This window comes from Antechinus flavipes, chromosome 3 (assembly GCF_016432865.1).
Source record: "Antechinus flavipes isolate AdamAnt ecotype Samford, QLD, Australia chromosome 3, AdamAnt_v2, whole genome shotgun sequence".
Taxonomy (NCBI): Eukaryota; Metazoa; Chordata; class Mammalia; order Dasyuromorphia; family Dasyuridae; genus Antechinus; species Antechinus flavipes.
The window spans coordinates 355,126,081-355,152,123 of record NC_067400.1 but is presented as its reverse complement, the minus strand read 5'-3'; the positions used below and the strand labels follow the sequence as shown (position 1 = coordinate 355,152,123).

Genomic DNA, 26,043 nt, shown 5'->3' with positions numbered 1-26,043 from the left:
TAAGATTGGGCCTCATGATATCTTCTCTCTCTTTCTCTCTCTCTCTCTCTCTCTCTCTCTCTCTCTCTCTCTCTCTCTCTCTCTCTCGTTAAAGAATCATTCATCCTGCCAGATATGCTTTTCCAAGTACATCTCTGCAGACTGAAATAATACTCATCCTTTCAAGTCAAATTTCTCCTGAAATGCTATATTTTTTCCAAGTAGACACAAGTCTTCTAATATTTAAAAGTAATCTATACTTTACTCCTGTGGACTTCTGTAAAGTTGTACTTTCATTCCTTTTCAATTTTTTTTTTATTCTAGTTCTTTATAAATGTATCTGATTCCCCTTATTAGACTTCTGCTCTTCAAGATGAGAAGCCATATTTTATTCATAAATGACATGATGTCCAGCTTCCACCAGACAATTAATAGATGTTTTCTGACTTAGATTGAATATGTGCATATTAGACTGTATTTTCTTCAGGGCTGATGCTGTCATTGTCAATGCCATCCATCATCATAATAGAAAGAGCCTTAAATTTGTAATTTGGGAGATGGTCAATCATTGGATCATAAATTGAAAGTTAAAAGGTACTTCAGAGGCTGTTTAGCTACACTACTCTGTTTTACAATAGAACTAAGGCTCAGAGATATGAAGGGATTTGCTCAAAACAGTCAAAAGGGAATAGGCATCGAAAACAGGATTTAAACCATAATTCTCTGGCTCTAGAGTCAATGACCTTTTTACAACACAACATTTTATTTTTACCTAATATCCATGTCATTGTATTCAAATCATCCATGGACCACCTTTCATTTTCTATAAAACAAGAAATCTAATATATTAACTAGCTATATCATAGTATTGTTGGGTAAATGTGCTATGGCAAACATTGAATACTTTAAATGTGAATAGCAGAAGAATATCAGAAGAGAACTCAACAGAATTAATCTCCTCTTGGATATCATTTGGCATTTATAGTATTATATAGTATATATATATATATATATATATATATATATATATGGTGTAATATACTCATACTTCTATTCACTTACAGTCTTCTAGGGGATCAGACAATTAGGTTATAAGGTGAATAAGATTCTGAGCCTGGAAAAAGATTCTTTTTCCTGAGTTCAAACCTAACCTCAGATATTTACCATGTATGTCTTCCTAGGAAGTCACTTAACCCTATTTGCCTTGGTTTTGTTATCTGTAAAATGAGCTGGAGAAGGAAATGGCAAACTACTCCAGTATCTTTTTGCCAAGTAAATTCAAAATTAGATCACAAAGAGTTAGCCATGACTAAGAGCCTGAAGAACAATAACTCATAGGAGATTAAAGGACTAAATTTGGTAATTTTATAATCAGGAAGAATATATAGGACTGAGAAAAATAAAAGAAGGAAGAAAAGGAACAGAACTTAGAAATTCATCATTTTATTGATTTTAGCTTCTTTCCTTACAGCACAAACTCAAAACTTTGTCTCTTTACTCTTTATCTCCTCATAATGATCTCCATTTTTCTTGATGTGTGTGTGTGTGTGTGTGTATGTATATATATATATATATATATATATATATAGAGAGAGAGAGAGAGAGAGAGAGAGAGAGAGAGAGAGAGAGAAATAACTTATTGTTGTGAAGCAAGAGTCATGTGTCCATGCCATACTATGCCAGGTCATAGCTTTCTCACTTTTGTCCAGTCTGGGTATGTGATAATGGCATATACTTGGGAGAATTAGTCAGTATATAGTTTTAGGAATCTTCTTATGAGCAGAACTTTAATGCAAAGAGAAAGATTCACTTTTTTTCTCTAAAGATTCTTTCTTTCTCTAAACTTGCAAAAGTTTACAGTTTAAAATAAGAGAAAAAGGCCAAGCTTGTTTTATTATTTTTTTTGACTGCAAAACTTTTGATCTAAGCCTACTTTCTGAAATACTAATAATTTATGAATGGATATTCATCTTTTCCTTCTCAGAATCTAAATATTACCTTTTTTGGTATCTTTCACATATATAAGAAGGTAACCCATTTTTATTTTAAAAAGGTCATGGAAATTAGAATTACATATTCAATTTGAATATCAGCTTCTAGGAAAAAAATGTTTCAACTTTGTCTAGAAAACACTTAAAAACTCACAAATACTCATGCATATGCACACATATACATAAATTCTAATTTCATTTTTTCCCTATTCCAATTTATTATGAATAGATGTAATAAGCTATGAAAAGTACTAAAATTAGAGAATGAAATGAGATGGGGTCATAATGTTCTGGGTGAACAGATTTTCTGAAAATGGAGAGTTAGATTATTCCTTAAATCTGAAGTAAATTTGTAAACTGAAGTTATGCTTTTTCTGGAGTATTTGAAGAATATGTAACTCAACTATAGAATCTAATTATGAATAAGAAAATTTCAGTGAATGCTCAAGTCTGGATTTTTGAGCATGAGAAAGTAAATTCCTTTTCTAACTTAGGATGCTTATGGATGTAGGATAGGTGAATGGTAGGGAAGCAGGATCTAAAATAGAAAACATTAGCATGGTCTCCAATAGTCTTAGCTGCTGTTAGTGATAACTTTTTAGCTTATGAATTCATTTATCAGTCCTAACAAAAGCACTTGATTTTTTGCTTAGCAGAATAGCAATTGTCTTAGAAGATGTCTGGGTGTGTATGTGTATGTATGTGTGTATATATATATATATATATATATATATATATATATATATATCCCATTGCCACTGAAGTCTCTTTTCATCTTCTGATGGCTTGAGGGTTTCCAGGGAATTGTCATTTCTGGTATCACTGCCTAATAAGAGGATTCTGTTAAGTGAGCAGGAAAAGTAGAATAAATTTGTGATTATGTGTCTTGATCAAGCTCAGTGGGAATCTGACTATGAACAAGTTAAAAAAGGTTAGAGGCCTAAAGCTGAAAATCATTGTATCAGTCTAAAAGAGGAATGTATCACAATGAATATGCTAATATTTTTGAAGAACTCTGAGTTACTTCATACTCCCACTTAATTTCAACTCATTTTTTCATCTCATTTTTGATGTTATTCGCAATACATAGCTCCTTGCTGTGATTAATATCTCCTCATTGAGAAGCATGTGTGCAATTCTAATAATCATTCACATGTTTTTTTTTATTTTTTATTATTGTATTAGACTAAAAAGATACAAATAGTTAACATATTAAGAGCATTATATAATCATAAAGTATTAAATATTTGTTATAACTGTTTATGGTTAAGTAACGCAGATATGTTGTAAATATTTTGCAAGCATTGCAGCAATAGCACCATTGTAATTTATTTGATAAATCTCAGTAACCTATATCTGAAGTACAATTTCTAAATGATGATTCATTAAAAATATCAAATAGAAGAGAAGGGAACATTATAAGTTTTTGTTTGGCTGTGAAACAGTGTTAGAACTATGATTAACTAAAGGAAGCAAGGCCACTTGAAGCTAAATACATCTAAGATAATACAATGGGAGATAATATTACTTTTTATCCATGTGTGGCATCTGCATTTTGGGCCAGAAAATATAATTCTTAATGACAAATATGTATTTATTTTATGATATGAAATCATATGATAAATTCATGTGATAAATCTCAAAATTTCCAACTTACTATAAGCTTAAATTACCTTTCATAAATTGAAGATTCTTTTTATCTTTGAGAGGAAGATTAAATTTTCAAACTGAGGGTAAAGCACACAAGTTATGTTCTGTTTGATCTATTCCAAATCAAAAGATTTTTAATAATAGAGGGAAGATAGGGTAGGAAAAATGTGGCCATTTCAGGACACTGAAAAAGTGATTAATGATAAGGAGAATATTGGCTGCTTTAAGAGAGAAAGTGATATGGCATGAATGTAATTGCTACCCTGCAATTCAGAAGTTAAGCTTCAATATATACTAGCTGACATATCTTGAGTGATATGATCCTTTATATTTCATATCAATACTGGAATAAACACATATACTGACACATGTATGTAAAATATATTTATACACATATGTACATTTGTATGTGCATGTATGCATGTATGCATAAACATACACATGCACACCTACCTTAGAGGAGGAGTTTTTTAAATTATCTTAGGTTTAGAGAAGATAATTCAATGCATCATATCACTTCTCAATAGTGGTCTCAAAGACTATAATTTTCAAGTTAATGATTTTAGCTAGAATTTGTATAGTGTCTTTAGTATTTGTAAATAATTTTCTGTGCTTCATTTCATTTGATCCTTACAGCTATTCTGTGACATAGATTCTGTTATTATTCCCATTTCACAGCTAAAATCATTGAGGTTTAGAGATGTTAAATAACTTGCCCATCACTCACACAGTTGGTTAGTGTTAGAGATGTAGGGTTTGAACTCAGGTCTTTTGAAAGCTAGTCCAACACTCACACACTATTCCACCTAGTTGCTAGAATAATAAATCCAAGCTAGTATACACCTATTTAGTTAAATGAATATAATATTTTTTGAATATTTAAAATGCAGGAATATTATTTTTGAGTAAATGGATAGATTAGCTTGAGAAGAGTCACAGTAGTTCATACTCTCTTAACCCTTGTGCATGCTACTGTGTTCAAATTAATATCAGCAAAAAATTAATGACCAACCATGGAAAATTCCTTCATGGCTATTTAGATGAAAGCAACAAGTAAATTCATTTGAAAAAGACTCATAGAATCTCGGAGATAGAAGAGACCTTAAAAAGCTTTAATTCAATCTTTGATTATTACAGAAGAAGAAACTGAGCTTCATAGAGAAGTTACTAGTTTTTGCAATTAATTAACAACAATAGTTTCATTTCATTTCATATGAAAAAATAATGACCAGAATTGTATTGAGGAACTCAGTATAATACCAACATAATCAATTCACTACAAACCAACAGGTAACTGGAAGAAAAAGAAAATTGAGATTTGAGAATCAAGTTTGAGGAATGGCAAACCTGTATCAAAGAGTTTTCTTTGTGGTTACCTTGCACACGTTCTTCATTATTCCTTGGAACTGTTAAATGATAATATTGAGGTAATGATACCATACATGATTTAGATAGGTATTATACAGTTCAACAAAAAATGTTGAGTCCTCTTGATTATTGGAAAGCTTTACTGTTGCTGTATATTTTGATCTCCTTTTGAAAGATGGTCTGACATTGTAGACTACCTAGCATAAAAAGGTTTTTTGATTGGTTCTTTGTGTTTTCCTTTAATATGGTGCTGGTAATTGATTTTCTCCTTTGGCATATTTGTTAAATGTTATGAAATATATTACTAAGCTTCATTTTTCTGCCAAGGAAAGAAAAGGTATGATGCTTAAAGAAGAGAAACTTCATACAAATAGGATACAAATATAATTATATATATATATGAATATGGATATATTATTGGCATCAATTTGTATATACCACATATGAATTGAATCAACTTTTATATTAGTGAAAAATAAAGAGGGTGTGTTTGCTTTAGAAATGAGACATTACTGATTTTGTCAAATAAGGCAGTAGAATACTTCATTATGTTTTGCTATATTTATCTGTTCTCTTGCCTTCACTGATCTAATACTGTGTATATGTTAACTGACTAAAGAGTTTTGTCATATAGTTTATTTCTAATAGCAAAGAGATGCACCTCAAACTTCCAAAGTGTTATCTTTTCCATCATTTTCATAGCTTTCCAATACTACTTGTGGTGAACTACTAGTTGAAAATTTAGGTAACTAGTACCATTCAGGAAAAATTAATAACACAAATTCATTAGCAGAATTTATTCATCCAATATATGAAGACAGAATTGACCACAGCAAAATGCATTTTGGAAGAAGAAAAATTTGCACAAATATATATTGTTCAGTGTCATCTACCATTCTTAAGGGAAAGTCTTTTGATTTACTAAAGTAGTTGGCTTTTAATTTAATTTATTTTTTTAATATTTTTATTATGCATATATATATATATATAATTTATCATTTATTTAAAGCTATTATCCATTCCTGAACTCTTTTTTAAGGGGATAAGGAAATAGATTTATTGTAATAGTCATATAAATAACATTAATTAACCCTTATCATAATATTTATTTACTTTTATTTAATAATGTTTATCTAATAAAACCATAATTTTAAAAGTTTATAGAAAATTTTATAGTATAATTCAATAGAACATTATTTTCCTATTAACATTTACTTAGAAACGTTTGAAAAGCACAGAAGTACTTTTAATAGGTGCCTGTCCAGTTTCATTAAAGGTTCTCATGTCATTATTTTATATATTAGGAATATTTTGTTTCAAAATAAATGCCAAGTCCAAATTCATTCTCTCTCTCTCTCTCTCTCTCTCTCTCTCTCTCTCTCTCTCTCTCTCTCTCTCTCTCTCTCTCTCTCTCTTTCTGTCTCTTATATATATCTATATATATACATATATTTTTTAATTTTACCAGTATTTTATTGAATAGACATACACATAATATACAAATATGTTCTGTTAACATTGCTTATTTTCTATATATGTGTCTATTTATACATATTCAAACATGTGTATATATATAGGCATATGCATGTATATATACATATATTCACATATAACTGTGTTTGATAACCTCACAGGTTTATCAAGAATTCATTATTTGATAGTAGAAAAATAGGTACCTGTTTGTATACCTGTCAGCTGGTGCAACCATTCTAGGAAACAATTTGTAGCCCTGTCTAAAAGAATATAGAACTGTACCTTACAAGTTAGAAGTACTGCTATTATGTCTGTACCACCAAAGGATCAAGAAGTAGGAAAAATAAAAAATAAAGAATATGTTGAAAAATGTTTATAGTAGCTTTTTTATTTACGATGGCGCAGAATTGGAACCTGATAGGATGTTCATCAGTTGGGGAATAGTTGAACAAGTTGTGGTATATCATTATGACAGAATATAATTTTACTATAGAAATGATGAAGGAATGGTTCTAGAAAATAAAATCTATTGGAAAAAAAAGCTGATGCAAAATGAAATAAGCAAATCCAACAATACTATCTGCATAGTGATTGCAAGATTATAATGATACTTTAATGTGAAATATTTAAAAACTTAAAAATTTCAAAGAAATATTGATGAAAAATGTTATCCACCTATGGATAAAGAACTTATAGACTGCCTGCAGATTGAAGCGTGTTTCTTTTTCTTTTTCTTGTATTTTTCTACATAAAATTTCTACTACAAAAACAAAAAAAAAAGTTTCTCTTACTTATGGGTCTCTAAATGGTTTTTTTTTTCCCTTTTTGGTCTTCATTTTCCTTAATATTTAAAATGAGGAACTTGCAACAGAAGACTTATGAAATTCTTCTTGGCTTCCTATATTTTATTCTGTTACCCCAAAATAAACAATACATCTTCCTGAGCAGGAGAAGTGTAGATTATGCTAGCTTTTTCAACTACATATATTTTATATAGCACAACATGCTATTTCTCATGTACCTAGAGTCATGAGATAATTTAGATTTGTGGCAGTAATTACATTATTTTCATTAGTATTTAGGTATTTTTAGCATTGCAGATTTTTCTGTGTTTTCACAATGGCAATTCAAGAGATTCAAGAACAATATTATACACCTGGGGTTAAGGGATTCCCTTTACTGGTGAAATCATGTGTCTTTTAAATTATTAATTTAACTTCCCATACCATGTATGATGGCTATGTCTTATTCTCCCATATAGGTTAGGAGCTTCATGCAGACAGAACTAAAAACATTTCTTCTATCTTACTCTTGCTAAAACTTTGTCCTTCAAAAGTTACTTAGCACTTTGTTTTGCAATCCTAATACACATAGCTTAATCTTGTCTTTTTCTTTTCTTTTCTGCACTTGCATCCTATTTACTTTTGTTGGATGAATGAATTTGTACATTGCACTTGTATTTGAATATATTGCTTCCAATATTACTTCTGTCCTTGATTGTTAAAGTTTTACCTAAGCAATATTTCATTAGGATTATCCACATGGTTCATAATAGAGATATTATGGTAACAATAAAACATTTAAGTTATTGTTTAAGACTACTATAGAACAGCTGTGACAAGGTAGAACAAGATTAATAGTAAAATCAGTTGTACAGATGATAATTGTTATGAGTTCAGGTGAATGAGAGATCATTTCATATTGCTATAATCAGAGCTTCATAGAGAAAACGTCATTTGTTCTGGATCTTAAAGGTTACACAGAGTTTGGCAAGACATAGAAAGTTAAGGAGAACATTCCTGACATTAAAACAGTGTTAACATAAGTATATAAACAAGGCAGCAGGATAGTAATCATCTCATCTATTGCTTTCTAATAGGTAGGTACTGCCACATTCATTGTTTCATTGACTATAGAATAAAAGCACCATAGATTTTGAACTTAGATATTATTAACTAAGCCCAGCCCTCTTATTTTATAAAGGCAATGAGGAACATAACTTAATTGACTTGCCCAGAGTTACATAACTAGTAAATATATGAGTCAGGATTTTACCTCAGTTTCTCCTGACTACAAGTCTGGTACCCTAATCAATTAACTATTATACTTCACAAAAGCAGATAATATTTCAGATTAAAAAACATTTGGCATTATTTAGTTCAAGTACTTTACTCAATAAACTGAGGAAAGAAGCTTAGGAAAGCAGTAGACTTTCTCCAAGTAAGATAGTGAGTTTGTGGCAGATCTGGAATTCAAACCTATCATCTTCATTGTACTTGGCTTATATGTAAGTCATTATCTCAAATAGGCATTTTTCTCCTTCTATTTGAGAGACTTTGAATTTCTTTATGAATATGCATTCTGTATTTTTGAAGGTAAACTTGATCACCTGAAGATCATTCTTCCCTGTTTCTCTAAGTTAACTATAATTGGTGGACTTAGTTAAGACAAAATAAATAAAAATTAATTGAGTGTGATGATATGATCACTGAAGGGATAAGACAACATGGAAATGTTTTAATTCCACCTAGGAAATATTAACTTGGAAATATGTAGAATGAAATAACTGCAGATTAATTTAAATGTCTTATGGTATTCAATGTAAGATAGAAATAGAGAGGCTTGTTTTTTTTAAAACTATATGGATCAGACTATAGCAATCAACTTAAGTCCTAAAATCTGACATCAGTCATTCACTCAACAAAGATTTATAAAGCACTTATTTCATGCTTGGTACTGTGATAATCATGAGAGATACAATATAAATTCAATACATAGCTAAAACAAGCCAACAATTAAAGTGAGATAATTTGAATGAAATAATGAAAACAGTGAATAAAATATCATTTCAATTTGATAAAAAGTTTTTAAAAATAATTTTCTAGTGAATGAGTATTTAATATAATAAATATGTGAGGGTCATCAGGATAGAACAATAACATCATGGTCTCAGATTCAGGAAGACAAAGATTCAAATGTTATCTTTAATACATTCTGTCTATGTGTCTCTAGCTAAACTACTTAACTACTTTGTACCCCAAGCAACTCTTTAAGGCTATATATTGCAGAGAAGTTTCTGATCTGTATAAGTAGAAAGCGCTATCTTATTATTTTTTTTTAGTGATTTAATTTGTTATTTATTTATTTTAGTGAAAAGAGCCCTGGATTTGGAATAAAATAACATGGATTCTGCTTCTTTCAGAACCACAGAATTTTATAATTTAAATGTTTTATTCCAACCTAAAACTTGAAAGGAATACCAACCAACAGGTTTTCAGCCAGTTTATATTTAAAGATAGTTCAATGAGAGATATCAGTCATTACTTCAGATACAGCTCTTTATATTCTTGTTGTTTTCAATTGTGACCCCATTTGGGGTTTTCTTGGTAAAGATATTAGAATGGTTTGCCATTTTCTTCTTTAGATCATTTTACAGAGGAAAAAACTGAAGCAAACAAAGTAACTTGACTTGTCTACATCACACAATTAGTAAGTGTCTGAAGACAGATTTGACCTCAGGAAGATGAGCCTTCTTTTAGCTACTATGCCACCCAACTGTTCTCTTTATATTATTGGATAACCCTAATTGTTAAGAAGGTGTTTTTCACCCCTCCTTTCATCAAGGCTAAATTCTCTTCTTTGAAGCATCTATACCTTCTTTTTGGTTCTTTAAAAATCTAATTCCTTTTCCATGTGTTATAAGAGAGATGTCACTTAATCTGAATCCTCTGTGTTCCTGGTTTTTTTTCTTCTGATGGCAGCTAAGTGGTGCAGTGGATAGAGTACTGCTTTATATTCATCCCTCTCCATTCTTTCTCTCAGATATACTAGGTTTTCTTTGCCTCTTCATGAAATGTAGTACCCCCACTTTCCCTTTTTTCTGGTACAATGTCCTTTCCACATCTAGTTTCTAGAACAAGGTATACATGTATTCTTTATACATCTTTATAGCCGAAATATAGTTCCCAAGATTAATCTTTACCTTTTTAGATTTCTCTTGAGTTCTGTGCTTGTAGATCAAATTTTTTGTTAAGTTCTGGCTTTTTCATCAGAAATAGATGAAATTCGCTTATTTCGTTGAATGTCCATCTTCTTCCCTGGAAAAAGATGCTCAATCTCGCTGGGTAAGTTATTTTTGGTTGCATACCAAGTTCCTTAGCCTTTCGGAATATCATATTCCAGGCCCTTCGATCCTTTAATGTGGATGCTGCCAGATCCTGGGTGATGCTTATTGTGGCTCCTTGATACTTGAATTGGGTTTTTCTAGCCGCTTGCAGTATTTTTTCCTTTGCCTGAGGGTTCTGGCATTTGGCCACTATATTCCTTGGTGTTTTGATTTTAGGATCCCTTTCAGTAGGGGATCGATGAATTCTTTCAATGTCTATTTTACCTTCTGTTTCTATGACTTCTGGGCAGTTCTCTTTGATAATTTCCTGGAAAATAGTGTCCAGGCTCTTTTTTTCATCATACTTTTCTGGAAGTCCGATGATTCTCAGGTTGTCTCTCCTGGATCTGTTTTCCAGGTCTGTTGTCTTCCCCAGAAGGTATTTCACATTCTTTTCCATTGTTTGATTTTTTTGGATTTGCTTGACTGATTCTTCTTGTCTCCTCGAGTCATTCAATTCCAATTGCTCGACCCTGATTTTCAGTGAGGTATTTTCTTCACTCACTTTTTTAAGATCTTTTTCTAATTGTCCAATTGAGTTCTTTTGTTCTGTGGAATTTTTTTCCATTTCGCCAATTTTGTTTTCCAGTTCACCAATCCTATTTTTCAAGGATTTGGTTTCTTTATCCATTCTCTCTTTAACTGACTTCTCCAGGCTCTTTTGCCAAGCCTCCCTCTCCTTTTGCAGAGCCTCCCTCTCCTTTTGCCAAGTCTCCCTCTCCTTTTGCAAAGCCTCCTTCTCCTTTTGCCAAGCTTCCTTCCCCTTTTGCAGAGCCTCCCTCTCCTTTTCCCATTTTTCTTCTAGCTCCCTTGTGAGAGCCTTTTTAATTTCCTCCATGAGATTCATCTGTGCTGAGGAACATATGTTCTCCTCCTTTGGGGATTCACCTGGGGACTGTTTGTTTTTAGTCTCCTCAGGATTTGGAGTCTGCTCTTTATCTGTATAAAAGCTGTCCAGGGTTAAATTCTTTTTCAGTTTCTTGCTCATTCTGTCTATTTATCAAAGACAAACTATCAAAGAAACAGAAGGAAAAAAACCCCTTGAATGGAGGCTGCTTTCTTTGGGGGAGGGGCAGGGTATTCATGAGGCACGGGTCCTACTGTGCTATGGCGCCTGCGCGCTGAGATCAGAGCGCTCTGAGATCCGAGCGGGCTGAGACACTGTGGGGGAGGGGCGGCCAGGTCCCCAAAGACTCCAGCTGTTTGGGGTTGTATTCTTCACCCCTGGTGTTTTTAGCTTCTCTGCTGGGCTGCTGACTTGCTCCTGTAGCAAAGCTCTCCCCGCAGAGACGGCTGCGATCGCGCCCCACCCCCTCTCCGCTCTACCCGGTTCTGAGCTGCTATCTGTGCTCTGGTTGCAGCTGCTGCCCGCAGACTGCTTCCAAATACCGTCCCCACCCTCGCGCAAAAACAGACCTTTCTTGACGAGTCTCAAGGATGGTTTCTCTTGGTAAGTAATTGTATGTTTTTTTTTTTCAGTCGAGCATTAATTCAGAGGCATGAAATGAAATGAATAGTGAGAGAAAAACACGGAGGTTACACAGAAGTGTATTTCCTCTCCGCCATCTTGGCCGGAAGTCCAGAAAGCGCTATCTTAGATGGAGTTTCCTAGAATAGTAAAATTACAGGCCTAGACTCACCATAAATCTCCATTATTCTCTGTATACTTATATATTTGTCTCTTCTATGAAAGAGATATTTAAAAGATAATACCTGCATATAAGGGAATTTTATATTTAGATAAATATGAAATAATAGTTTTTTGAATAAAACTTTGAGATAGACCAAAATTTGCAAGTTTCCAAAGAGACATATATATCTCCCCTTCTATTTTCTAGGTTACTTCTTAGTAATATGTACCTGTGTATTTGCTTGTGCAGATGTAAACTGCTTTTGGTTTAATTCCTTTTTTGTGTGCACAGCATGCATGACCTTGATTCTATGATCTTAGAAGATGTAAACATTTTTGAATACATGTGATATCTTTTCTGTAAATTATAATCACCTGAAGTGAGTTGATATATTCTTTTTTTTTTCATTTTTGCATCCTTAATGTGATAAATACTTAATAAAATATTTTTAGCATCATAGAATCTGAGCTAAAAGGGACATTAGATGCCTTCAAAGTAACTCAATTTCACAGATGGGAAAAATGGGACTGCGAGATATTAAAAAAAAAATCTCTCTGTTGTATCACTTAACTGCCTCATGTTTATTTTAAAATGCTTCAATTTTTTTTTTTTAATTTCACATAAGTTCTTAACAAATATGAATGGAATAATGTGGGAGTTACTCAAGAATTTTGTCTGAAAATTCTAGACTCTCCCATGTTAGTTACCAGGTATATAACTTATAAATCTATGATTACAAATCAGTGACCCGTTTCTATCTCTTGAATTTCAGGGAATGTTCTGACACTCACTTCTCTAAAAAAGAATTTGGAAAGTTTCCCAGGTCGTACATTTCATAAGCTTAAGGCAGTGTAGTGATAATTAATAAAGTGTCAGACTAGATAATTGCAGGAGCTGTAAAAGATACCAAAATGTTGTTACCAAGGGATACAAATACCTGTGAAAGTGTGAAGTTAATACATATTAGGAACATCACATGGAGAAGTATGGGGGAGAGGTGAGATTTCCTTTATATTATCAAAACTTAGCTCTGTACTAATTTTAACTGGTGAGAAAAAGCAGTATCTAGGAAGCAGTCTTCTCCTGGGTTTTATTTGATGATGACTTCTTATGACTTTGGAGAAAGTGCAAATTCTGTGGTAGTCAAATTTTCTGTTCCCCTAGGGAAGGCATAGTAAATTTGGCTTTATATACAGAATGAAATCTAAGTTATTTAATCTGTGAGTGCCCTTAAAAAAAAACACTACTTCAGGTGAATGTGTCCTTGTGCTTCTACCTGCCCCAACGGGGTTTTTTAATTGCTTACTTTTTATCTTATCAGAGTTTTGCCTATTTTTCTTTCTTTTTTGTAACTTAAGATATCAATTTACAGTGGAAATAATACTAAAAGGGAAGTGTAGGACCCAATGCTAAATCACAGTTTTTCTACTTCTGACCACAGGATTATATCTTTTTGAGCCTTAATTTTCAGGTTTATAAATTAAGGCCTTTGGATTAATTGAAATGTAGTTGTGAATCATTGATCCAAAGATTCTATAAATTTCTGCTAACATCTCTATACCTGCTTTACTTGTCTTATGTGATATATTTTTAATATGCTTTTATTTTGTTTATCACACAGTTGTCTACCCAGACAAAATCTGATTTTATTTGGTATTTAAAGCTTCTTAACTGCTGTCCATTCTGATTTCTTATAAAATTTGCTTTGGAGTTCACTTAATAAAAAACCACTGTCATTAATCTTTTTAAATTTTTTTACTGTTTGGAAGCTTTCAGCCACTTTCTTGTAGAGGTTCTGGCTGCCATCATTATTTTATGGGATATGTAGGGCCTTGTTTTGTAACATCAGATTTTGTAAGGGAGTAATAATTGAACTCTTGGATTTGGGGTCTTCTTATTTTCTTCCTCTATATCTTGTGATTATTAATTACAGCATGTTGCAAACCTTATTTTTATCAGAAAACTTATGACTTTTAAAGAGAGATTTATTTTCACAAAATAAAAAGGTAAAAAAGAAAAACTTAAAAACCATACGGCCACAAAGGGGCCAATCTTTTTATTGTTGTTGTTGTTGTTCTTCAAATCAATCCACTAACCTATGAATCCTCCCGGCAAAAGTCTGTTGAGTAATAGAAAGGATGCTTTGACTTTTTTCTGATAATTTAAAATATTAATCCTATGTTCTAGAGATATTCTTAGAAAAAGTTTGAGTTAATCATTAAGAATTTACTGTGTTCTAGACATTCTGGTAAGCACAAGGTATACCAAAAAAAAAAGTTATGAGAAAGCCCCTGCCCTCAAAGAAATCATGATCTAATGAGGAAAAACAAAAATGCAAAGATTTAAAAGTAGGGAGAAGTCATTCTATATCTAGGCATGATGAAATAATGAAGCTAGGTGAGAAATAATTGGAGGAGGTGTAAATTTCTGTATTGATATCTTTTTGCAGAATGATTAATTTTAGGATATAATGAAATACAAGGAATTTTTTTGGATTGGAAATGATGGTAGTTTTCTCATAATTATTATTTGTAAAACATTTTGCAACCTGCTGTAAATGTTATCTTCTTGGATGCTTATTTAAAAAAAAAACTATGAACTAGGTGCAATTATCATACTTTTCTAATAAGAAAAGTAAAATTAAAAGAGATTATAATACTTGACTACAGTTATACAATTTGTTTGAGGGAAGAATTTAAATTCAGATTATCTTGACCTTAAATGTATTACTTTTTTTCCTTTTCATCACTTGGGGGAATGCAAAACAGAGAGGTGGAGAAGGAGAAAGAGAGAGAGAGAGAGAGAGAGGAGGGAGGGAGGAAGAGGAAGAAAAGGGAGGGAGAGGAAGAAAAGGGAGGGAGAGGAAGAAAAGAGGAAAGGAAGGAGAAAGAAAGAGACAGAAAAGGAGAGAAGGAGGGAGGGAGGATGAATATCAATTGTTTTCTTATTGATATTAATGCTTGAAAATTCAAATCAATATTTCATTTTGTTAAGTAGTCAGCATTTTCTCATTTTTCCTTAGGTAACCTTTAAAGCATCAAGACACTCTGTTTCACCAGACTTAAGATTTGTTCTTCTGGCTTATGATGTGAAACAGGTAAGGCATATCACTTATTTTAACTGTGAAGAGATTGCAATGAAGAAGCAATAACTCTTGTTTCTTAGGATGGAAGTGATGTAATTGGTTGTTAATTACTTGCTGGTGGAATACTTAATCGTCATTTTGGCTGTAGAGCCTGGAAATAGGAGATCTAATTTTTGTAAATTGCAGGTATAGTATAGAGAACAAGGGTTGAGGACCTGGATAAGAGAGGTTGTAAAATTTGGCAAATAAGGGTTATTTCTAAGTGATATTCTAGTTGTAAAATGGTTAAAAAGTGTGAAAAAAGAGAAAAGAAGTGGATAAAAGAAAGCCCAAAGTTATGCTTTTGTTGACAATGCAAAATTTCATGAAATACATTTCCATTGTATTTGAATGTATTTTGAATGTATTCAACTCTTTGGGAAGATAAATTAAAAAAAAAAAAACTGTTATAAGAAGGGAATTTGTTTGAATGTCTGCTTATTTGATTGAATCAGTTATATTAACTAGTAAGAAAATCAAATGATATGACTAAACATGAAGTTTGCTCTGCTTTTCAAAAATAAGAGTACTTTATTCTTATATTTTATTTTGATATTCATAACTTCTTCAACCTTAGAAAAAATGTTGCCAAAGATGAACTACCTTAATGAATCTATCAGGTAGTTGAAGTAATATATCAAATTTTAACCTTAATGATTCATCAGTTTCTAAAATTAGATAAAGGGATAAAACTAAATAACTAATCTCTTTTAAAATAGTTTGGGAACAATTTGTTTTTATTTGCTTTTTGTCTGAATGAGGATAGATGTCTGTAAACTTTTCATATCTGTTGTACCTCAGAATTGTCACTTATCATTACAGTATAATAAAAAATGTATTTTCATATATATTTTCTAGGGGTTTTTTGGTATTTTTTTTCCAAAACTCTAAAGTTAATTAAATATCTTTAGTTAAAATGGGAAGAAAGAGAACTAGACTGTCAGACACATTTTTTTGCCCTGTTTTTCCATGGCATTTGATAGCATACTTGATGGCAATCTGAAACATTCAACTTGGTAGTACACTGCTTTTTATGACCTAGAAAAGAATTTGTATCACTGGGCTTCTGTGAAGTTGACTTAATGATTGGGAAAAATGCTATTGTTTCTCCCTGAGAGCCTCATTAAGGGATCCCCATCTATTTCTTCACTGAACAGTTATTTTTCAACCTATTTTGAAGTGTACTTGATAACTTAAATTTGTCTTTGATGGAAGAATGAAAAATTACAAATTTTAGACTAATTTGTTATAAAACAAATACATTTATACAAAGTATACTTAGAACATTTACTGATATATCTAAGATAAACTGGTCTTCTGGTACTTATGTTGAGGTTTATAGTTCTTTGGGGTAAATTCAGAGATCAATTTAATATTACATATATATATATTTCTATTTTATATTATAAAAAGGTTTCTTCCCATGCAGATAATATTTGAGGGATACATATCATCATTCCTTCCTTCATTAATTTATCTGATGTAATTACAGGATACATAGTTAACCACTTCTATTATTTCTCTTATTTGTAGCAAGCATTCTTTATCACATGTACAAAAATTAGATTGCGTGTGTATAGAATTTAGTGGGTTGGTGAATTTTACAATGCATTTCTATTTTTATTAACATCTAAAAAATGGACAATGCTTTTAATTATTTAAATATTATTTTTGGAGTGCATAGGCTTCTTCAGACTGCAAAAGCATTTACAAAAGAAAAAAATAAAAATCAATAATAATCTATGTTTTATAGATTCTTAGAGAAGCTTCATGACTTAATATGTGTTTTCTGGTGTTTTTAATTGAAACAAAATAATTCAGTGGCATTTTTGGACATTTTAGAACTTGATTTGACTAATTAATTGCAGCCTTTCCAGCTTTTAGATACTTGCTTTCAATTGATAAACTTGTATAAACCTAAAGTCATATCTATATCACATTTAGGCATAATAGGGGATTTCAAAGAAGAAGTCAGCATATATTTTTAATATTTCCATATGTTTCACCTATTGAGTGTTATGTTAAATATAATATACTAATTTATGGGAGAATTCCATTTTCAGAAATATCCACATTTGATCTCTAACATTACTTTGTACCATAATCTTTCAGAAGTTAGTAACAACTGGTCAATCTCATCTTTCAATACTCTGAGTATTTCAAGATATAATTCTGCAACTATTCAATTCAACAAATATTCATCAAGTCCATACTATTTTTAATACCATTTATTAGTTGTTGAGCCAAGACAAAATAGAAAACATAATAGGAAAATACTCTACTTTGAGCTACATTCAATCCCGACAGTTCTCTCTCTAAATGTAAATGACATTCTCCATCTCAAGTCTATGTGAATTGTCTTGGATCACTGCACTGCTGAGAAAAACCAAGTCTTTCATACTTGATCATCACATAATCTTGCATTTACCATGTACAATGTTCTTCTGGCTATGTTCACCTTGATCAGCATCTAGCAAACCATTTGACTTTAATGTCAGACTATGACTTCTGAAAAATTATGCTATATTTGGAAGTCAAAAGCTTAGGTTTAAATCAATGTTCACTTTTCTCATCTATAAAATGAAAAGGCTACATCAGGTGATCTTTAAAGTCAGAATTAAATTTCTGATCCTACAACCTATCAGTTTCTTCAGGCAATATTTTAAATGTATGCTTCTCAAAAGAATTTCTGATTATCATTAGTAGAGAAAATTTCCAAATTTAGATCATCTTTCCTCAATTAAATAATTGGTATTTGTAATGGGCTGAGGCTTGAGTTGATGCACTGAGGTCCCAAGCACATGAGGCTAAATAGTAATTGGACCATACTCTATTAATATATAAGCTTGGAGAAAGAATGGCCCCCTCCCACTCTGTGCAAGTCCTGATGTGTTGTATAGTAAATGACGATTTTGGTGGGTGGAGGCAGGGGAGTGGAAAAGGAAGGGAAAGGAGAGACTTTTGGGATTGCTATGGCGACGGTTGGCTCAGCTCAGATCGCTCTCTGTTAGCTGGCTTCCTGTCGCAGCTGCCCATATTGCTATCGCAATCTTTATTCACCTCTTCACCTTAATAAATATTGAAGATTTTCCCCTTAACCTGAATTCCTGACTCCGGCTGATTTTAAATACGCAGTCATTACAGGTATTTGTTAAGAGAAACAGATTCCAAATAGAAATCCTCTCATTAATTCTTATGAGGACCAAATGAGATAGTCTAAAGTACTGTATGAATATCAATTATAATTTATATTATTTTTAAATGTAAGTATCACACTCTGATTGCACCACTGGAGCTTCTATATTTTTTTTAACTTAATATCACCAGTTTGGGAATTGCAGATTATAAGAAAAGTCTCACATCTTTACTTTGGGAAATACATGCAGATGTCCTGGAGTCACTGATATTATTTGTATGTCTTTTCTCCTTCAAACTCAGGCTTCTTCTTACATTTTTTCAGTTGCTTTGTCTAATCCCTCAAGGCACTCTCCATATTCAAAGGCAAAAGAGCAGTTGAATAGTGAGCTTTCTAACATTACAAAATAAGTCAAGAAATTGGTACTTGTTTTTTTATCAGGTCGAATAAGATATACAGCAGATGTCTGAAAAATTAAATTCAACATCAGAACTTTTCCCATATTATTCTAAAAATCTCATCTTTTTCATCTTTGTGTCAATCTATCTACATATCTACTTTATGTCAACTAGTTTACTCAAATGATATTATGATTCCTCTTTCTTCCCTGCAAATACTTTCTATCATACTTTTCCTTCTTACTGGATTTCACACTTGTTCTCAACTTGTTAATAACCAATGCTCTCTAAACCTTGCCACAATATCTCTTAACCCTGCTTCCTTTACCTATCCCATTCTTTTGAATAACTATCACAACTGCATTTTAATCATAGGACTCAAACTATTAACTATCAATAATATTAATTTTTATCACAAATTCATCAGGTTTTGTAGATCATTTTGTGTTTTCTTAGGATTTCCAATCCTATTGAGGACCATGCCTAAGTGAAGGGGCAGGTCAATTCTCTGGAAGCCTCCACAGCTGTGGATCATAACATCTGAAGGAATTCTAAAGCAGCCTTTACTGACACAGGTGTTGCTTGTGGACTGGGAATGAAATAAATTGGAGACAGAAAGAAGAGAAGAAAGGGCAGACAACACAAGGGCCTCTCAGTAGGGAGGACAGACAATGCAACTGCCTCTCAGTCTCCTTGTATCATCATCATCATCATCATCATCATCATCATCATCATCCACTCACATGAAGAGATCCATTCTACAGGTCTGAGTTAGACTTCCAGAAGCCATATCACAACACAATCCACTTTGCATATTCTTAGAAGGAAAGCTAACTATGGGATTTATTGCTTTTTTCCTTCTTGAGTTTTTCAGTCCTATCAGTTTTAGAACAATTTTATTACTCTTTCATAGTAATAAATTATCATAGTTATACAAATCTAAATCTGAAAGAATTTTAAAAAACCCATCTAACATGAATACCTCCAAATTCCTAACAGGTCCCATACTGCTTCTACAAAATATTTTTCTTTGTTTTTACATTGCATCTTTTCCTTCTTTTACTAATCTTCTTCAACAAGTTGGAAATGATTAGTTATCCATTGCATCTTTTCTTTCTTTATTAAAGCTTTTTATTCTTCAAAACATATACATGAAAAATACTTCAACATTAGTCCTTGCAAAATCTTGTGTTCTAATCCACCCCCCAACTTTCATCCCACCCTCACTTAGATTGCAAGTAGTCCAATACATGATAAACATGGTAGAAATATATGTTAAATCCAATATATGCATACATATTTATGCAAATATCATGCCACACAAGAAAAATCAAATCAAACCATTAAAAAAGAAAAACAAAATAAAATGCAAGAAAAAAACAACAAAAGAGTGAAAATGCTATGTTGTGAAACATACTCAGTTCCCACAGTCCTCTCTCTGGGTGTAGATGAATCTCTTCATCACTCAACAATTGCAAAAGGTTTGAATCATCTCATCGTTGAAGAGAGCCACATCCATTAGAATTGATTGTATGACCTTTTTAACTTAATATAATCAAAATTATCTATTTTGTGATCAGTAATAATCTCTAGTACTTCTTTGGTCATAAATCCCTTCCTCCTTCACAGATCTGAGAGCTAAATTATCCTATGTTCTTTTAATTTGTTTATAATATGAGTTTCTATATATACCCATTTTGACCTTATCTTTGTATACATTAAGTGTGGGTCAATACCTAATTTCTGCCACACTAGTTTCCAGTTTTCCCACTTTTAGTCAAGTAGTTAATTCTTATTCCAAAAGCAGGAGTCTTTAGGTTTGTCAAACACTAGATTACTATAGTCATTGACTATTTTGTCTTGTGAACCTAATCTATTCCACTGATCAATTATTCTATGCTGGTTTATAATATAGTCTTAGATTTGGTACAGGTAGGCCACTTTCATTTGTTTTGTTTTGTTTTGTTTTTCTTTTCCAGGTCTTTTTTGACCTTTTGTTCTTCCAGATGAATTTTGCTGCTATTTTTTCTAGATCAGTAAAATAGTTTCTTGGGAGTTTGGTTGGTATAGCACTAAATACATAGATTTGTTTAGGTAGTGTTACGATCTTTATATTATTTACTTGACCTATCCAAGAGCACTTGATATTTTTCCAATTGTTTAGATCTGACTTTATTTGTGTGGAAATTGTTTTGTACTTTTGCTCATATAGTTCTTGACTTTCCCTTGGCAGATAGATTATCAAATGTTTTATACTATCAACAATTATTTTAAATTGAATTTCTCTTTGTAATTCTTGCTGTTGGATTTTGTTAGAGATGTATAAAAATTCTGATGATTTATGTAGATTTATTTTGTATCCTGAAACTTTGTTAAAATTGTGTATTATTTCTAATAGTATTTTAGTTGCTTCTCTAAGGTTTTCTATATAAACCATCATATCATCTGCAAAGAATGACAGGTTTTCTCATTACTTACTCTAATTCCTTTATTCTCTTTTTCTTCTCTGATTGTCAAAACTAACATTTCTAACACAATATTGAATAGTAATGGTAACAGTGGGCCACCTTGTTCACCCCGATCTTATTGGGAATAGTTCCAGTTTATCCCCATTACATATGATGCTAACCGATGGTTTTAAATAGATGCTACTGAATATTTTAAGGAAAAGTCCATTTATTCCTATACTCTCTAGTGTTTTTAATAGCAATGGATGTTGGATTTCATCAAATGCTTTTTCTGCATTTATTGAGATAATCATACGGTTTTTGTTAGTTTGGTTATTAATATAGTCTATTGTGCTAATAGCTTTCCTAATATTAAAGCAGCCCAGCATTCCTGGTATAGATCCTACTGGGTCCTGGTGTATTCCAGGGGATGACTTTCTATAATCTCTTTGTTAATATTTTATTTGAGATTTCTGCATCAATATTCATTAGGGAAATTGATCTGTAATTTTCTTTCTCTGTTTTCATCCTACCTAGTTTAAGTATCAGTACGACATCTGGGTCATAAAAGGAATTTGGTAGGAGTCCTTTCCCTATTTTTTCAAATAGTTTATATAGTATTGGAGTTAATTGTTCTTTAAATATTTGGTAGAATTCACATGTTAGTCCATCTGGCCCTGGAGATTTTTTCTTAGGGTGTTGATTAATAGCTTGTTCTATTTATTTTTATAAAATGGGAATATTTAAGTAATTTATTCCCTCTTCTGTTAATCTGGGCTATATATATATATATATATATTTCATAGGTATTTTTCCATTTCATTAAGGTTATCAAATTTATTGGCATAAAGTTGGGCAAAATAACTCCTAAACATTGCTCTAATTTCCTGTTCATTTGTAGAAAGTTCTCTCTTTTTATTTTTGAGGATAACAATTTAAATTTCCTCTTTCCTTTTTCTAATCAAATTAACTAAAGGTTTATCTATTTTTTTCATAAAAACAACTCTTTTTTATTTATTGATTCATTATATTTTGTTACTTTCAATTTTATTAATCTCTCCTTTTATTTTTAGAATTTCTGGCATTTGATTGGGGTGTTAATTTGCTCTTTTTCTAGCTTTTTTATTTGCAAACCTAATTCACTGATCTTCTCTTTCTCTATTTTATGCAAGTAAGCCTCTAGAGATTAAAAAAAAATCCCCTCATTACCACTTTGGCTACATCCCACGAGTTTCATTATTGTCATTCTATTGGATGAAATTATTAATTGTGTCTATGATTTGCTGTTTTACCCATTCATTCTTTAGGGTGAAATTATTTAGTATCCAATTACTTTTTGGTCTATTTTCCCCTGACTTCTAGTGAAGGTAATTTTTATTGCATTGTGATCTGAAAAAATGCATTTATTATTTCTGCCTTTCTGCATTTGATTTTGAGATATTTATGTCCTAACATATGACCAATTTTTATATTGGTTCCATTAACTGCTGAGAAGAAAGTATACTCCTTTCTGTCTCCATTCAAGTTTTTCCAAAGGTCTATGATACCTAACTTTTCTAACATTCTGTTTACTTTCATAAATTTTTTCTTATTTATTTTGTGCTTGATTTTATCTAGTTCTGAGAGAGCAAGGTTGAAATCTCCCAGTAGTATAATCTTGCTGTATATTTCGTTTCGCAGCTCTTAACTTCTCTAGGAATTTGGATGCTATACCACTTGATGTATATGTGTTTAGTAATGATATTGCTTCATTATCTATGGTATCCTTTAGCAAGATATAGTTTCCTTCCTTATATCTTTTAATTAGATCAATTTTTGCTTTTACTTGATTTGGGATCAGAATCACTATCTCTGCTATTTTTTTAAAATTTCATCTGAAGCATAATAGATTCTGTTCCAGCCTTTTACCTTTACTCTGTGTGTCTCACTCTGCTTTAAATATTTCTTGTAAACAACATATTGTAGGAGTCTGGCTTTTTTTCCAGTCTGCTATCCATGTCTGCTTTATGGGAGAGTTCAACCCATTTACATTTGCAGTTAAAACTATTAATTCTGTATTCCCCCCAATCCTATTTACCCCAAATTATACTTTTGTCTTTCCTTTTCCTCTTTCACTGCTCCCCAGTATTTTACTTATGACCACCACTTGCCTCAAGTAGCCCTCCCCCTTTAGTGCCACTCACCTTTTCTTACACCTTCCCTCTACTATTTCTGTTTTCCCTTATATTAGCTTACCACTTCCTTTTTCCCCTTTCCCCCCCCACTTTCCTATAAGGTGAGAGAAGTTTTTCTGTGAAACCAAATATGTCTAATATTCTCTCTTTGAGCTAAATCTGATGCAAGTAAGATTCACACAATATCCACCCCCCTCCTTCTTTCCCTCAATTTTAATAGGTTTTCTTTGCTTCTTCATGATATGTATTTAGTCTCATCCACTTTCCTCTTTTTTCAATACAATCCCCTTTCCACCTCTAATTTCTTTCCCCTTTCCACCTCTAATTCCTTTTTTTTAACATCATAACAGTAAAATTAAATTATACGTGCACTCTCAATGTATACTCATAACCGCTATACTGTTCTCAAGAGTTCTTTTCTTTTTTTCCTTTTTATACTTTTTTTGAATTTTATATTTGGAGGTCAAAATTTGTGTTCAGCTCTGGTGTTTTCATCTGAAGGAAATGGAATTTGCCTGTTTTGTTGAATGTCCATCTTCTTCTCTGAAAGAAAATGTTCTTTAGTGGGGTAGTTTATTCTTGGCTGTATTCCAAATTCCTTTGCCTTTTGGGAATATCAGATTCTAGGCCCTTTGATCCTTTAAACTGGAAGCTGCTAGGTGCTGGGTAATTTTTTTGTGACCCTTTGGTATTTGAAATTCTTTCTTTCTATCTGCTTGCAATATTTTTTCCTTGGTTATTCAATGGTTTTGAAATTTAGCTCTGATATTCCTTGGGCTTTTAATCTTGGAGTCTCTTTCAGGAAGTCTTTAGTGAATTCTTTCAATGGTTATTTTATTTTCTGATTCTTTGACATCTGGGCAGTTCTCTCTGATGATTTCCTGAAAAATAGTGTCTAGGCTTTTTTTTTTTTTATCATGGCTTTCAGGGAATCCAAAAATCCTTAGATTGTCTCCCCAAGTCTATTTTCTAGGTCAGTTGTTTTCCCAATTAGACATTTCACATTTTTTTTCTATTTTTTTTCTTTTTTTTGGTTTTGCTTGCGTGATTCATTGTCATTCATTTCCATTTGTTCAGTTCTGATTTTTAGTGAATTGTTTTCTTCATTTACTTTTTTTAGTTCTTTTTGTGTTTGCCCAATTGAATTTTTAAATGAATTGTTTTGTTCTATGTGTCTTTTTTTTTTCATTTCACAAAGTTTGTTTTTTAAGGAGTTGTTTTCTCTTTCCATTTCACAAATTCTATTTTTTAGGGTGTTTTCTTTTTGCATTTTGTCAAATCTATTTTTAAGGAGCTATATACTTTTTCCATTTCACTAAGTCTATTTTGTGATGAATTTTCTTCAGATAATTTATGTTTGCTTTTCTAAATCTTCTTGCAAAGTTCTCATTTCCTTTCCCCATTTTTCTTCTAAATCTCTTTTAATATCACTTTTACTTTCTTTTAGGACAGTCTTGTGTGATGGGGACTCATTTATATCACCCTTTGAGACTTCATCTGTAGACAATTTGCTTTTAGTCTCCAAAGGGTTTGAAATATGTTCTTCTCTTTTACCATAAAAACTATCTATGGTCAGAGTTCTTTTTGCTTTTTTATTCATTTTTTAAAGTTGAGATGTGCTTTTAGGGCAATAAAGATTGTCCAAGCTTCCTCTACAAGCAGCAGCAGCAACTGCACTGAGTCAATGTTGGCTTTGCTGGATCAGTGCTGACTGACTTCCAGTATTGGGTGAACATTGCCATGTCTCTTGAAATTGGGATTCACTATTTACCTTTTGTGTTTGTGTTGGATGTTTTCTAACTTCTCTGCTCATATACTAGCTTCCAATGAAAGCAGAGCAATCAACACTGGTGTAGATTCCTTCCCGTAGATTCTCTAACATGTGCAGCCCACACTGCCCCGGGAATGTGTACTATCTGTACTGGCATCTGTACTCAGACTTTTTGGGACCACTTCTCTCCATATCCAATTGAAACAAACCTTTTATGAAGACCTTTGAAATTGTCTTCTGGTAATTTGTTGCACTCCCAATATTTGTGGGTTCTGCCAGTAAGAACTAATTCAAAGGTTGCATTTGCTAGACAGTCTGAGGTATGTGGGAAGAGATCAGGGAAAAAAAATGTGTCCTCTCCACCATCTTGGCTCTGCCCCCATATTCATTATTTCTTGACCATCATCAACATGCTACCTACTTTTTTGGCCATTATTGTCATCACCCTCTTTCTGCAATATTGTACTTTGCCTTGACTTCCTAAGCTCTAAAGATGAACTTTCACATTATTGTGATGGAAATTAGACTTCCACTCCACTGTAAGCTCATGTCCTGATAATACTCTTCTCCTTTCATCTTCCAGCTCTGATAGGTACGGTTTCATAGCTTGTCAGTAATCAGACCTCATATCCTATACTGGTCTTTTCCATTCAGTGTTTCTATGAGGATAAAGCTCATGTGTTGCTTTTTCAAATTAGAATGTGAGTATAATGTAAGTACAGAATAATCAAAGCAA

General features: G+C 32.1%; 1 protein-coding gene across 1 annotated transcript in view; it reads left to right on the top strand.

Annotated features, from left to right (window-relative positions):
* DPP10 (dipeptidyl peptidase like 10) overlaps positions 1–26,043 on the top strand; it is a 1,082,222-nt gene that overhangs the window by 601,626 nt on the left and 454,553 nt on the right. The window contains exon 5 of the mRNA XM_051985765.1: positions 15,280–15,354. Within this exon, the coding sequence (XP_051841725.1) occupies positions 15,280–15,354 (75 nt within the window). The remainder of the gene's footprint in view (positions 1–15,279; positions 15,355–26,043) is intronic.